This window comes from Aedes albopictus, chromosome 2 (genome assembly GCF_035046485.1).
Source record: "Aedes albopictus strain Foshan chromosome 2, AalbF5, whole genome shotgun sequence".
Classification (NCBI taxonomy): Eukaryota; Metazoa; Arthropoda; class Insecta; order Diptera; family Culicidae; genus Aedes; species Aedes albopictus.
The window spans coordinates 12,778,789-12,794,546 of record NC_085137.1 but is presented as its reverse complement, the minus strand read 5'-3'; the positions used below and the strand labels follow the sequence as shown (position 1 = coordinate 12,794,546).

At 38.7% G+C, this 15,758-nt stretch overlaps 2 protein-coding genes across 7 annotated transcripts in view; one reads left to right on the top strand and one right to left on the bottom strand.

The window, feature by feature from the left end:
* The window catches only part of LOC109429880 (ras-related protein Rab-5B), a 47,272-nt gene that overhangs the window by 15,293 nt on the left and 16,221 nt on the right, over window positions 1-15,758 (bottom strand). The gene's annotated exons all lie outside the window — the stretch shown is intronic.
* LOC134287398 (uncharacterized) lies at window positions 10,487-15,092 on the top strand. Of its 2 annotated transcripts, XM_062849182.1 has the most exons (3): window positions 10,487-10,611; window positions 10,688-11,052; window positions 11,106-15,092. In XM_062849182.1, coding segments are annotated over exons 2-3 (1,815 nt in total). In that variant the 5' UTR covers window positions 10,487-10,611; window positions 10,688-11,050; the 3' UTR covers window positions 12,919-15,092. The 2 variants fall into 2 exon arrangements, with proteins under 2 accessions (XP_062705166.1, XP_062705165.1); XM_062849181.1 differs by having other exon boundaries at window positions 10,688-15,092.

The following is a 15,758-nucleotide window of genomic DNA, read 5'->3' as shown; positions in this document are numbered from 1 at the left end:
GAAAATGGCCAAACTCATCGCCGTTTTTGGCCCTTATTCAAAAGATTATTGAATTTTCTATCAAATGGCATCTTTGAATCGATTGGTTTAGTTAAATAACTAAGTTTTCTAGAGCAAATAGCTCAAAAGTAGTGTGTTTTAATTTGTTTTTGTCAATTATCTTTGAAAAATGCGTAGTAAATTAAAATTCTTTCTCTGACAAAGTTGTGGACCTTATTCCACACTACAATTCGTTCTTTGACACCAAACTTCTATCTCTTATCGTTTTCTGGCAATTTCGATTTAAACATCGCATTTCAGATCATAAATTAGCAACTGTCATGGTAAGCACTTTTTTGCGGACTGTGCCGCACATTTAAATCAAAATTGCAAGAAAACGAAAAGAGTTAGAAGTTTGGTGTCAAAGAACAAATTGTAGAGTGTAATAGGGGCCACAACTTTGCCAAAGAAAGAATTTTAATTTATTACGCATTTTTCAAAGATAATTGACAAAAACAAATTAAAACACACTACTTTTGAGCTATTTGCTTTAGAAAACTTAGTTATTTAACTAAACCAATCGATTCAAAGATGCTATTTGATAGAAAATTCAATAATCTTTCGAATAAGGGCCAAAAACGGCAATTGGATTTACCATTTTCAAGTTATAACCAGTTAGGGCAATAAGAGTCAAAAACATGGGAAGTTCAATAACTACGTAACGGTTGAGATTTGACCATATGCGTAGAACATTTTTTTCACCATTTATGGTCCTCTATCACCCTTTAAAAAGTTTGCACTCAGGAACCTAACTGTATAACAACGCTTATTGTTCCTCGAACTACTTCGGTAAATACAGTGGATTAGGTAACACTACTTAACGTAGTTGCAAAAGCTGTTATGACAAGTGTAGATCTGAAGCTATGGTCTCCGAAGTAGTTTGGTTGATCTGGAATATCTCAAAATTATCTTGGAATGATTAATGAAATGTCAGGGGGATTGCAGATTACAGTCGGATGTGTCGGTTGATTGTGAGAATAACTACTGTTACTGTCAAGAGCTGAACTTCAGGACAGTTTGGACGACTCTGAATGTCCCAAAGGTTCACAATAATATATAATAGACTTTAGGTTGGTCCAGTAACCGCGATTCGTTATTCAGTATAGCAGATATGGCTACTGTTATGATTGTAGACCTGTAGACCAAAATAGTTTGACTAACCTTAAATATCCCCATAGTGTCTCTAAATGACATTTGAGATTTCAAGAGCATCTCGGATCCCAGCAGATTATGCAATGCTATTTATGGCGGAAACACAAAGTTATTCTTGTAGATTTGAAGGACTTCATTATAGGACAGTTTGGACGACCCTGATTGTCCTAAAGGTTAATGATAATAGCAAGTAGACTTCAGACTGGTTCAACAATTGCGGGTGATTATGCAACGTTTCTCAGTATGTATAAAAGATATGTGACCCCTCCGGCTCCAAAGGGTTAAGCTAATTCTGCTATGAGATTTCGATGATTTCCTCATTAATTTCTCCAGGTTGCTTCCCACGAGAAATTCTCATCGGTATAGGTATGGTTCTTCAGTAGTGCGATTTTAACAGTATGAGTCTCTGAGGAAGAAGTCCGGAAGTGCTCATGAACCACAGCTGAAAAACAGGCTTTGATCCAGTTGGGACGTTACGCCAAGAAGAAGAAGCAGAAGAAAAAGAAGAAGAAGAAAAGCAAGGACTTTAGCAGCAAAAGTTGAAGACTGAATAAAATTATTAGAGAAACGGCAACAGGAAGTTTACTGAATAAGTAAACATCACATGGCGACCGTGACAAAAGTGAAAATTCAAACATTTTTATTAGCTAAAAGTGAGAATATAGAAAAACCGCGAATATGATGTTTCTAAAAGTCATAGAATAGATATACGCCGAACGTATGCATGGCATTTATATGATAAAACCACACGATGTAGACATTTTATTCGATAACGCATGCAATATGCATGAACGTCAACACAAAATAATGCTATGAACTAACTCCGGCGATCGATGTAAAATGCTAACTCTTGAAAAGCCTGATTTGAGACGTTAATGTCATAAAGTAGAGAGTATGAGTTACAAAGCACTGCGGAAGTCTATGGAAGTTTCTTGGGAAAACAATATTTCAATTTGGGGCGTTACACCAAGATAAAAGTCGATGCTCGAAGAGAATTAGTAGCGAAAAAATAATTTTATTAACAGTATTATTAGCCAGACGATTCCAATTTGAAATGTAAACAAATAATGAGGCCTTTACCAATGTACTGACCACACAGTGTCTCGCTGCCTCCAACCACACACAGAGAAAAAAAAAACACCACCTTGCATACGGAAGTTTGCGTTTCCATCCATATTTATATCATTGCAATCACTTGTGTTTCAACCTTCACCACCGCATCATTACATGCGCTTTGTTTATTGGTTATTTTTCGCATTCCGTACCGTCCGTTAGGTAGCTTCTTCATTGATGAGTAAGAACCAAAACGGTTGGCGCGACGATGACGCTGATTCTCACGAACAACGCAACGTGAATAAAATGTTAGGGTGGGTCATCATACGGTCATATATATTTGATTCGATTTCCATCAGATATTGAACTTATTTAATGAGTAGGTAGTCAGATTAAGCAGAAGTTCAAAATGAATAATTTACACATTCAAATTTAAGGCGAAGCTGGAAGCATTGCCTCACTTTTTGGTTTTGGATTTTTTATTAAATAACGAAGCAATATTTTCAAAATCGGTTTTCGTACACATGTAGAGTATGGATTAAGGTATTTTCTGATTTTTTTTGTAGTGGAAAATGTTTTTCGTTTTTGCAGACACCATTTTTGAACGAAATTTCACAAAAAAAAAAGTTTTTTGCAAAAATAGAAAACATTTTCCACCTCAAAAAAATTCAGAAGACACCTTGATCCATACTCTACATGTGCACGAAAACCGATTTTGAAAATATTGCTTCGTTATTTTACAAAAAATCAAAAACCAAAAAAAAAATAGAAAATGCTTCCAGTTCCGCCTTAACCCTTTCCTTCCCACGACTTTGAACGACTATGTCTATGCCAAAAAAGCGTTTCCGAAAAAAGTACTAGAACAAAAGTTATTGCAAATTGGCTAAATTTTTCGAAATCAATAAAAAAAATTTTGGTTGTAAATCAATAGGTTTTTGATTGTTTATCAATAGTTCAACTATTGAAACAAGTTGGGTCAACCTTATGAGGTTATAACCATATTCTAAAAATGATTGCATCATATTCATCTAATTCCGTTTGTCCGGAGTTCGTCGAAAATCGATGGTGCTCTAGAGCATGGGAAGTAGAGGGTTAAATGCTAAGTTTGGCCATTTTTTATGAAATTAGAATATCACTAATAGAAAAACTGTTTCATTTGGTAAAAAATGTCATTCCAGTCATCAAATTAATAAAATTCAATAGATTAGATTTCTTCATGAAGTAATTATAGGAGTTTTCGTTACAATAACTATTGAATTTAATTTTCAAAGGAAGAAAAATACCAAGAAATAAAAAAATACTTGTCATCAAGTTGACTGTACATACATGAATCGCCAAAAACTTTTGAATATGTTAACTTGATTTGGCTTCATGAAACTACTAAGCATCTAGATCTGAAGTAGTAATAAATAATTGACATAAACTCAATGTTTTCAAAGTTCTTGAATCAATTCCATTTTGTTTAAAAACTGTATTATTGTTCAATTTCTTTGTACTTTTCATTAGTGTATTTTATGACATGACTGTCTGTTCTGATAATTAGCTTTCAAGATCCTCAAATGAAATGAAATAGCCATGATGACGAACCACCCTAATGTTTATATAAATGATACAAACGCATAGTGTCCTTAAACTTCTTCGCCGGTCAACGCTTGCTGCTTGCGACTTGGTAGACTGCGTGCGAGTAGAAACTGCCGATCCGGAACAAAGCGGCCAATCGGCTGCATTCATCATGAGTCATACATATAGATATAGTTACGTTACAACGATCATATTCGGCGGAAGTTGTCTAAAGATTGTCTCATGCAGTTTTTTGGCTATGATTGTGCATTCATCCTATTGTCTGAAGTCTAGTCTAGTCCGACTGTCCTATTGTCTCGACGTACGAAATGGAACTTGGCCTGCCTCTCTTCAACTAAGTGTTCTTAGAGCACTTCCACAGTTATTAATTGAAGGGCTTTCTTTGCATACCATTGCATGAATTTGTACGTTGTGTGGCAAGTACAATGATAGAGAAAATTTTCCCGACCGAAACGGGAATCGAACCTGCCGTCTCCGGATTGGCGATCCATAGCCTTAACCACTAGGCTAACTGGAGACCCCATTATCTGAAGCTATAGACACAGACAAACAGACGTATCACTTGGAACAAAATGCAATAAAAATCATCGTCACGAAAACATAATCGCCCAATGCTAATTACGCTGTGGTTCGCAAACCCACTGAGTAGATGGCGATAGTAAGCAAACGTCAAACAGGAGTAAAATCGATGCGAGCGCCATGAATTGAATAATCCCTTTTTAAGGAAACGATGGGAAGTGAGTAGAGTGATTCATTCAGGAGCTCTTTTCAAAATTCCCACCGAAATTCATCCAGGCATTCATCCGAGTTTATTTTTTTCCAAAAATTCCATCCCGAATGTCTCTAGAAGTTTCTTCTGGGATTTCTCCAATATCTAGTTCGTTCGGGGATTCTTCCAGTAGCTCTTTCCAGGGTTCCTCCAGAAATTCCTTCCGGGACTCCTTCCATAGCTCCTACCGAGATCCATCCAGGAGTTGCTTCCACGAGTCATACAAAAGTTTTTTTTAAGGATTCCTCGAAGAGATCTTTCTGAGACTCCGACAGGAGGTTATACCACCGACGAACCGACGTGACAGCTAGAACAAATAAATTCAAATTTGTTGTCCGAGACACCATGATGAAAAATAGCCGAACACTATACCGCCACCTCTATAACGGCTCGCGATGATTTGATAGCTCGACACAAAACCCTCGTGTGTTCATATAGGAAACGGTTCGCGTCTGTGCTGATTTGACAGAAGCGATCGCTCGCTTCGCTGGTCGACTGTTAAATTAGGGGGGGACAGTTTTGGATCGCCACTGTCACGTCGGTTCGTCGGTGGTTATACCGTATTTCTTTCAGAATGGCTTCAGGAGTTGCTTCCGGGATTTTTATAGAGGTTTTGTTTTCGAGCGGTTCTCACCAAGTTTCTTCCGGGATTCATCCAGTATTTATCCAGGAAATCCTTTCGAGATTCCCTGGAGTTTCTTTCGAGATGCCTCCAGAATTTCTATATCAGGGGCTGGCTACGGGTAAACGGGGGTTTCTTCCGCAGTTGCAAAAGATTTCCTTCCTGATTTTCTTGAACATAATTTCGGAATTTCTCCAGACATTCTAGGGTAAGAAATCAAAATGTGAACTAGTCAAATTGTAATCTTAATTTGAACTATTTTGAAATTCATTGAAATGACGTATTTTTTGGGCAAATGTTGTCCCGAAAAAGATGTTTAACAGCTTTCCGTAATATAATCTGATAACATGAACTTTAAAAGCATTGAAAAAAGCGTTTTTGCCATCGAAAATAACCAATTGAAAAACCACTGTGATTTCACCTATTTCCCCCCAGAGAAAGCTCATTTTCGGTGCTTCCATACAGCTCATGCATTGCATTACACGCAATAAGTGAATACGTCAAATGAAAGCTTATTTATCGTAGAATCGACCAACCGAATAATATTCCGCATTATTTGTCATAAAATTATCAAATTTAAGTGATTCTTACTTGGAGAATGTTATCTTAATTTGAACTAGTAAACGGGGGTGAGCTTCTAGTGTTGACCTGTAGATTGCGCTAGTGGTTCCTTTGTTTACTCTTGGGGGATGAAAAATTCCAAATCTAGTTTCCAAATTCCTAAAGAATTTCGAACATTCTGAGTTGAGATTCCATTGCCTAATGAAAAATAGGTATGAGAATTAGCAGATTCATGTGATTTTTAATTGTTTAGCATGGAATTGGCTGTTTTGTGAGTTGCTCGAGCTGCTGCCGCCAGTAGTTCAAATTAAGATTAAAATTGGTTCAAATTATGATTACGATGGTTCAAATTAAGATTAAAATCATTGTTGATGAAAAATCGAATATTTCAATGAAATTCGGTGCAAATACAAACTTTTTACCATTTAACAGAAAGCTTATACACGTGGCTTTCATGTACATACGATTTTGCCGTAGTAAATCATTTCCATGTGGGAGTAAAAATCACTTAAAATTTGCACTGCTTCAGAAAGCCGCAATTTGGTTCAAAGTTTGATTACCTACCCTATAAGCGTTCCTTCAAAGATTCCTGTCAGGGTAAATGTTGCAAAGATTCTTCTACAAATTTCTCCCACTATTCCTGCAGCAGCTCCTACCGTGATCGTCCAGCAAATGTTTCCCAGACTCCTCATGAGTTTCTTCAGAGATTTTTCCAGGAATACCTCACAAGATTGCTCCAGGAGCACCTTCGGAGAGTCCTAAGCAAAGTTCTTGCTAAGATTTGTACAGGAATTTCTCCAGGAAGTTTAGATTCACATTCACATAGATATACAGAAAGGAATTTCTAGAAGAATCCCGGATCGAACTCTTGGAGGAATTCTGATAGCAATTGCTGCAGAAATCCTGGGAACAATTTCGGAGGAAATTCCGAAATGAACTCCTGGAGGAATCCAGAAAAAAATCCTTCAGGAATCCCGGAAAGAATATCTGGAAGCATCTCAGAAGGAACTACTGGATAAATTTCGGCAGAAACTCTTGAATTACATTTGGAGTAATTCTAGAAAGACCTCCTGTAGGAATCTCAGTAGGATCTCGCGGAGGAATCTCTAGGATACCTACAGAAGTTCCTATCGTGTTTTTTTTTTTTGTAGGATGGTTTCAATTGATTCTTTCGGGATTCTTTTCATGATTTCTTCCTCTGTTTTTCTAGCAGTTCCCACCAAAATCATCCAAGAGTTTCTTCCAGGGTTTCTCCGTCAATTCCTTCCAGGATTTATACAAACTGGAATTTCTCCGGGAGTTTTTTCCAGGATTCCTTCAGAGTTTTTATTCCAAAATTTCTCCAGTGGTTGCTTCGGGGACTCCATCAAGAATTCCTTTCGGGATGTCTCAGGGTATCTTGAATGAGTTCCTTTCGGGGTACCTTTAAGAGTTCCTCACGCAATTCCTCGAAATGTCCTTCCGAAATTCCATCAAACATTTCAAGCAAGATTCCTCCATACATTCTTGTCATCATTCTTCTAGGAATGTCTTTCGGAATACGTCCAGCAGTTTTTTTCCGACATTTCTCCGGGAGTTACCACCGGGATGCTTCAAGCCTATATCCGAAGCTTCTGCTAAAATTCTTCTGAAAAAGTTTCCCCTTTTTCCTTCAGCAGTTCCTACCAATATCCTTCAGGAGTTTCTTCCAAATTCTTGCAGGAGTTTCTAGCTCCAGATGTTCCTTTAAACAAAGATTTTTGAATAAAGTTTTTGTAAGAACTCTTTCAGTACTTTTCTCTGGATTTTTCCCAACGTAGTTCTCTTTGGTTTTACATAGAGGAGTTTCGGATGGAACTGCTGGAGGAGTTCTAAAAGTAATTCCTGGAGGAGTCACGGATCAGTTGTTGGAGGAATCTCCGAGATAAACTTCTGGAGGAATCCTAGAATAAAATTCTATAGGAATCGTGTAGAAGTGACTCCAGGAGGAATTCCGACAGGAACTTCTAAATGAATTCTGCAAGAATTCCAGAAGACTTTCTGGAGGAGTTCTGGTAGGATGTCGCGGAGGAATCTCAGATGGTACTCCTAATGATATTTTACAAGAAAGATCTGGAGGAAGCTCTAAAGAAAAGCTTATAGAAATTCCAGAAGGAACTCCTGGTGGAATCTCTGAAGAAATTCCTGGAGATATCTCAGGAGAAGAAATTACTGGAAAATACATGAATCCAGTTCTGGAATTACGGGAGGAATTTCGTAAAGTATTCCAGGTCAGATCCCTGAAGCAATTTGTTTACAACCCCCTTATTAAATGTGTGTAGCGTTTTAGAATGAACTCCTGGAGAAATCCTAGAATGAACATCTAGAGGTATTACGAGTGGAACATCCAAAGAATTCCCATAGGAACTTTTGAAGGAATTCCAGATGGAACACTCTGGAGGATTTGTTGGAGAAAACCCGAATCAATTAACGGGAGAATATCAAAGGAAACTACTGAATGCGTCACGTTCCTGATGTTTTGCCAATCACATTATGTTCAATGATGCCAAATCTACTTTTAATATTGATTACAGCGTTTGCCAATGATTGGAGCCATGTACCAGTTATGATCACATTTTTAACGCATACAATGCATATTTGATAGGGTAGGTAATCAAAATTTGAACCAAATTGCGGCTTTCTGAAGCAGTGCAAATTTTAAGTGATTTTTTCTCCCACATGGAAATATTTTACTACAGCAAAATCTTATGTACATGAAAGCCACGGGTATAAGCTTTCTGTTAAATGATAAAAAGTTTGTATTTGCACCGAATTTCATTGAAATAATCGATTTTTCATCGAAAATGATTTTAATCTTAATTTGAACCATCGTAATCATAATTTGAACCAATTATAATCTTAATTTGAACTACTGGCGGCAGCAGCTCGAGCATCTCCCACAACAGCCAATTTCGTGCTGAACAATAGAAAAACACATGAATCTGCTAATTCTCATAACTATTTTTCATTAGGCAGTGGAATTTCAACTAAGAATGCTCTAAACTCTTCAGAAACTTGGAAACTAAATTTGGAATTTTTCATCCACCAAGAGTAAACAAAACAACCACTAGCGCAGTCTGCAGGCCAACACGGGAAGCTCGTCCCCGTTTACTAGTTCAAATTTAGATTACAAATGGTTCAACTTAAGATAACATTATCCAAGTAAGAATTACTTAAATTTGATAATTTTATGACAAATAATGCGTAATATTATTCGGTTTGATTATTCTACGATAAATAAGCTTCATTTGACGTGTTCACATATTGCGTGTGATACAATGTATGAGCTGTACGAGTGCACCGAAAATGTGCTTTCTCTGGGGGGAAATGGGTGAAATCACAGTGATTTTTCATTTGCCTGTTTTCCATGACAAAAACGCTTTTTTTCAATGATTTTAAAGTCTATGTTATCAGGTTATATTACGGAAAGCTGTTTAACATCTTTTTCGGGACAATATTTGCCTAAAAAGTACGCCGTTTTAATGAATTTCGAAATGGTTCAAATTAAGATTACAATTTGACTAGTTCAAAGTTTGATTTCTTACCCTATGTGAAATCAAGTTGAAGAAGTGTGAGCTACAAAAAGTGTGGAAATCATCTCTGGACAGAATATGGCAGAAACAAGCACATTCCTTTCCATTTTTGTCACAAATTCACGTGACGTTTTTTTTTTATATGAAAAGAGGGATGGATATGGGTTTAAATAAAATGAATGCGAAATATTGTCGGACCGGATAATCCAGTTCAACAAGTTCACGATGACATATATCGTCTTGAAACAATAACCGAATATTTAATATCTTATCAACACTTTCAACGACCAAAGTCTTCGTAGAATGAGTCACCATATCGGACAAATAAAAAAAACACTTATCTTCGGCACAAAGACTATCTCTCTTCCCTGGGCCACAAACAAACGTGATGCGCTGCGTGTTCACACCGAATTTTATTTAATCAAATTTACACCAACAACGCCCACATTCGACGGGATTTATCCCATTCTTGCGAGAAATCACGTTCCTAATCGCTGAACAACATGCTAATCTATACACACAACCAACAACTGTGACAATACCCGCATAATGAACGCGCTGCGCCGCTGCATTCCCCTCTTGGGATGGAGAATGTGTTGTGTAGGCATAGTTTTTTTCTTATTTCATATCTCGTATCAACCGACATTGAACTAGCGCGCGGGTACAGCAATCAGCAATGGGGAATATTTACTTATCTATTAGTAAACGTCACACTTCTAGGGCGGTTCAGTTTACGGATGGATATGAGACCTACTACAATAGTACTGTTCGGTACATACGTCTTGACTTCCCAGACACTAATTTGGCCTGTGGCAATCACAATCCGTCCGGATGGATGGTGTATGGTGACGACGACTCTGTGCAAACTCGCAACTGTATGTTCACATTAGGGTGGGCCAAAAACTGGAAAAAGGTGGAATTTCAAAAGTTTTAAGACGTAAATGAATGGTATGATCATTTGGTACATGGCATAAGCTGCCTCACAGATGTGTTTATTTGTTTGAAGAAAATTAACTAAACATAAGAAAACGTGTAAAGTTGACGTTTTTGTCTCTAGATGTCGCAACAGTTAATCTTTTTCCTTCGTTATAATAAAATCTGTACGTAAATAAAAAATGTCCTATAAAGGAATAAAGGATGTTAAACAAAGTATTCAATTGTAAACAATGTGTTATCTATTCTTGTAAATAGGAATACCACAAATTGGCGTACGAGTTGGGATTTTCTTTCGGCAAAGTGTTGTAAATTGATCCAGTTTTGTTATACTGTCGATTTGTGCACCGGTAAGTAGGGAACATTGCGTCGAAGGTGAGAACGGTGAGACTAATTAATGTGTGTGATTGTGTTTCTTTTGCATAGTACCCGGCCTGTGTGGTGTGAATTGCTTATTGTGAAGGAGCGGACATACTGCTGCCTGATTGCTACGCGACAAGGAAGCGGCTAAACAGTTTTTTGGATACGCGACTGGTTAGCGGTGAATGATAGTTTCCACAAAGGTGGTTGGATCAGATACGCGGCCAGGTGCGGGAAAAATAATACGCAGTATTCGTGCGGGAACTGATACGCAGCAAGGTAGCGGAAGATTGTACTACGCAGCAAGTGAGCGGAGATAAGCTACGCGGCACGTTAGCGGTTTGAAGCGATTGGTATTGGAAGCTACCGCGACAAGACAGCGGCATCTCGGTGAAACGTACTGGTTTTGAAGGACTTCAGTTTCGTTTCATGTAAATATGTAAAATTTAAAAATGACGTTTATGCTAATGATATTGTGTTGCAGGATGGATTTGAACTCGAGTTTGAACAGAGCATTCTCAAATGTTCCGGCATTTTCGCTGGGAGAGGTGCCATTCAACGAACGCAGGACCAAGTGGCGCACATGGAAACGAGGATTTGAAATATACTTGCAAGCTGTAGATATAACGCTGGCTTCGAAGAAAAAGCAGTTATTACTGGCTTGTGGTGGTTTCGAGCTACAAGAAATATTCTTTAACATTCCTGGAGCGGATATTACTGAAGACTGCGAGGCTGAAATTGATCCATACGTTGTGGCTATGCAGAAGCTCGATGAGTATTTCGATCCACAGCGTCATGAAGCCCATGAGCGTTATTTATTCTGGGACATGAAACCGGAAATGGGAGAAACTCTCGGAAAGTTTCTAATGCGTGCCCAAGTTTGTGCGAGCAAATGCAACTTTGGGGGCACTTCACTGGAAAGTTCGAACATCGCAGTGGTTGATAAAATACTCCAGTTTGTTCCCGGATCTTTGCGTGAGAAATTGTTACAAATTGAGAATTTGACGTTGCAGGAAGCGATTCGGCAAGTGAACGCGTACGAGATGACAAAAGCGGCTAGTGATCAAATTAGTGGCCAAAATATAAACCAGAAACCAAATTTGAGCTCCGAATCTGTTAGACAAGTTCAAGCTGGTTGTAAGTTCTGTGGTCGTCCCCATCGTTCGGGTGAGATGTGCCCAGCCTGGAACAAGACGTGTTCGGCTTGTGGGAAGCGTGGACATTTTCGATCGGTTTGCTTTAGTAGGCTCAGTCTTCGGCCGGCAAATCCAAAGGTTGTTCCCTCGGTTGTTCCTCAATCATTTACCAAGAGAGCTGTTGATCAATATTCCGATTCTCGTGCCGGTCCATCGAGAAAGATAACCAAGTTTTCTCGTCCTCAACAACCGCGTCGACTGCACGCGATTGAAGATTCGGAAAATCACGAATCGGAGACTGAACTAGTTGAAATGGTATCATCTGCTAGTGATTCGTGTGATTTGATTTGGGCGGAGATTGGCGGCGTATTGGTTGAAATGCAAATTGATTCCGGTGTCCAGTCAAATATAATTGATGATAAGACATGGTTCAATATGAATAGACATGGTGTGGAAATAATTGGAGCGACTCAAAGTCCTGACCGCAAGTTCAAAGCATATGCACAACGGGATTGCTTGAATGTTAGTGTGATGTTCGATGCGGAAATTATGTTGAATGATTGTGGAAAACAGCTTCGGACAATCTCACGCTTCTATGTGGTGGAAAATGGTCCACAGCCATTGTTGGGCAAAGTTACTGCAATACAGCTGGGAGTCTTGATCGTAGGTCTGCCAAGTCAACGGGAGGCTATTCGTTCTGTCAACGTAAGCCGGACATTTCCAAGTATTCGAGGAGTGAAGATTAGTATTCCAATTGATAAATCGGTCACTCCAGTCATGCAAAGATTACGTAGATTGCCCTTCGCAACCTTAGAACGAGTTGAACAGAAACTGAACGAACTTTTGGAGAAAGACATAATAGAGAGAGTAGAAGAACCATCCAAGTGGGTATCGCCAACGGTAGTTGTCGTTAAAGACAACGGAGACATCCGCCTTTGTATTGATATGAGGCAGGTGAATAAGGCTATCATTCGAGAAACGCATCCCCTTCCGACAATTGAGGACATTCGTTGGGCTTTAAATGGAGCACAATATTTTACAAGGCTGGACATTAAGGACGCTTTCCATCAACTGGAGTTGGACGATGAAAGTAAACCGTTAACAACTTTTATCACTCACAAAGGTAAATTATATTGTGTATTAGATTTGATTTCGATGTGAATGAGATGTTTCATATTTGGTTAAAGGTTTGTTTCGCTACAAAAGGCTACTGTTTGGAATATCCTGCGCTCCGGAGAAGTTTCAAAAGGTTATCGAACAGATTTTATCCGATTGCGAGTTTTCGATTAATTTCATCGACGACATTATTGTCTTTGGGAGAAATGAGCAAGAGCATGATGAAGCTCTAAGCAAAGTCCTGGCCAAACTTCGGGAGTATGGAGTCTTATTGAATCAGTCAAAATGTGCATTCAAATTGCAAGAGATAGACTTTCTTGGGCACCATTTCGATGGAAATGGGATGACTCCGGCTCAAAGCAAAATAGATGCAATCAAATATTTTCGACCACCAACAACTTGCGAGGAGGTTAGAAGTTTTCTTGGGTTAGTCAATTACGTTGGATCGTTCATTCCAAATCTGGCCACTATATCATGCCCATTGCGCGAACTCATCAAGACCGGTGTGGTGTTCAGGTGGACTAACGTAGAGCAAAAAGCATTTGATCAGTTGATTCAATTAGTTGGAGATGTTCATACTCTATATCACTTTGATCCCAAACTTAAAACAAGAGTGGTAGCTGATGCTTCTCCAGTTGGCTTAGGAGCTGTCCTACTTCAGTTTTTTGAAGGGGAAGTCCGAGTTATTTCATATGCCAGTAAAAGTCTCACCGACACTGAACGCCGATATGCTCAAACAGAGAAAGAGGCGTTGGCTCTAGTATGGGCTGTTGAACGATTCAAAATCTATCTCATCGGAATACGTTTTGAATTAGAAACGGATCATAAACCATTGCAAGCGATATTTTCTCCAGATTCTTCCCCCTGTCTACGAATCGAGCGTTGGGTGTTACGTCTACAGGCTTTCAGCTACGATGTTGTATATCGGAAAGGGAAATCAAATATCGCTGATCCGCTCTCGCGGCTGTCAAAGCAACCGAGTTGCGAGCTTTTTGATCCGGATTCGGATGTCTATATAAGAAATGTTATTGAATTGACTGCGATTGATATTGATGAATTGGAATCAGCGTCCGTTGACGATGTAGAGCTTTCTGAGTTGCGAGAGTGTTTGGATAGAGGGGTATGGAACTATGCATCGAGCCAAATTAAACCGTACCATGCTTTTCGAAATGAACTTGGAAAGGTCGGAGATTTAGTAGTTCGTGGATCAAGGTTGATTATTCCTCAAAATCTTCGACAAAGAATGCTTCAACTGGGACATGAAGGCCATCCGGGTCGAACAAAGATGCAGCAAAGACTGAGGCAGTCATGCTGGTGGCCTGGAATGGATGATGCGATAGCTAAAGTAGTAGACTCTTGCGAGGGCTGTCGAGTAGTGAGCAATCCAGAACGCCCTGAACCCATGGAAAGGCGTAAACTACCAGAAAGACCATGGATTGATATAGCAATTGATTTTCTTGGCCCACTACCATCAGGCGATTACTTGCTTGTAATAGTAGATTACTTCAGCCGTTATAAGGAGGTAGAAATCATGAGGAAAATAACAGCCTCCGAGACTATAGCCAGACTGGATAAGATATTTATACGGCTTGGTTATCCCAGGACTATAACATTAGACAATGGTCGTCAATTTGTAAGCATGGAATTCGAGGAGTATTGCAAGTGTCGTGGCATAATATTGAATAAAACTACCCCATATTGGCCACAGGAGAATGGTCTCGTTGAACGCCAAAATCGTTCACTGATTAAAAGGTTGAAGATAAGTCAAACGTTGAATCAGGATTGGAAACGTGATCTGTTGGTATACCTATCGATGTATTACTCAACTCCACACAGCACAACCGGGAAAACGCCGAGTGAGCTTATGTATGGCAGAAATATACGGACCAAGCTACCTTCGATTGCTGATTTAAGTACAACAGTTGCATGTACGGACTATAGGGACCGAGATCAAGTTATGAAGGAAAAAGGAAAGGAATATGAAGACTCTAGACGCAGAGCTAAACACTCAAATCTGGAAGTTGGTGACAAGGTTCTTATGAAGAATGTTCTTCCCGGAAATAAGCTCACTCCTACATTTGGTCCAGATGTGATGACAGTGACTGCAAAAACTGGACCAAGAGTTACTGTTCAAAATGATACAACAGGGAGAAACTATGATAGGAATTCCAGTCATTTGAAATTACTCTCGGCTGATCGTCACATCGGGAATGGTATGTACTAATCTTTTATCATTATGTTTTCTGATTTTATTCAATTGTAAAAAAAAAAAACAGTGCGGTGCCCTATTGTATTGTTTGGGTGTGGAATAAAGGATGTTAAACAAAGTATTCAATTGTAAACAATGTGTTATCTATTCTTGTAAATAGGAATACCACAGGTGGAATTTCAAAAGTTTTAAGACGTAAATGAATGGTATGATCATTTGGTACATGGCATAAGCTGCCTCACAGATGTGTTTATTTGTTTGAAGAAAATTAACTAAACATAAGAAAACGTGTAAAGTTGACGTTTTTGTCTCTAGATGTCGCAACAGTTAATCTTTTTCCTTCGTTATAATAAAATCTGTACGTAAATAAAAAATGTCCTATAAAGTTAACTCTAACTTAATTCGTTTGAAGACGGCTAAGTTATGTATACACGATCAAAATAGGATTTACTTTATAGGGTTCTAAAAGAGCTTGCAGGCATAATTGGAACCTTACAAATGCTTATGCAATTATCGTGAGATTTGCTGAATAACTCAGAATCCTGTGCGTTTAAAAGATGCGCATCTACAGCCAACTTGTTCAACAGATCAAGATATTCCGGATAGTTTTCATGTTTGTCTTGGAGTTCCCAAATGATACTTAGCTGGTATTTCAACAGTTTTGTTTTCATAAGCC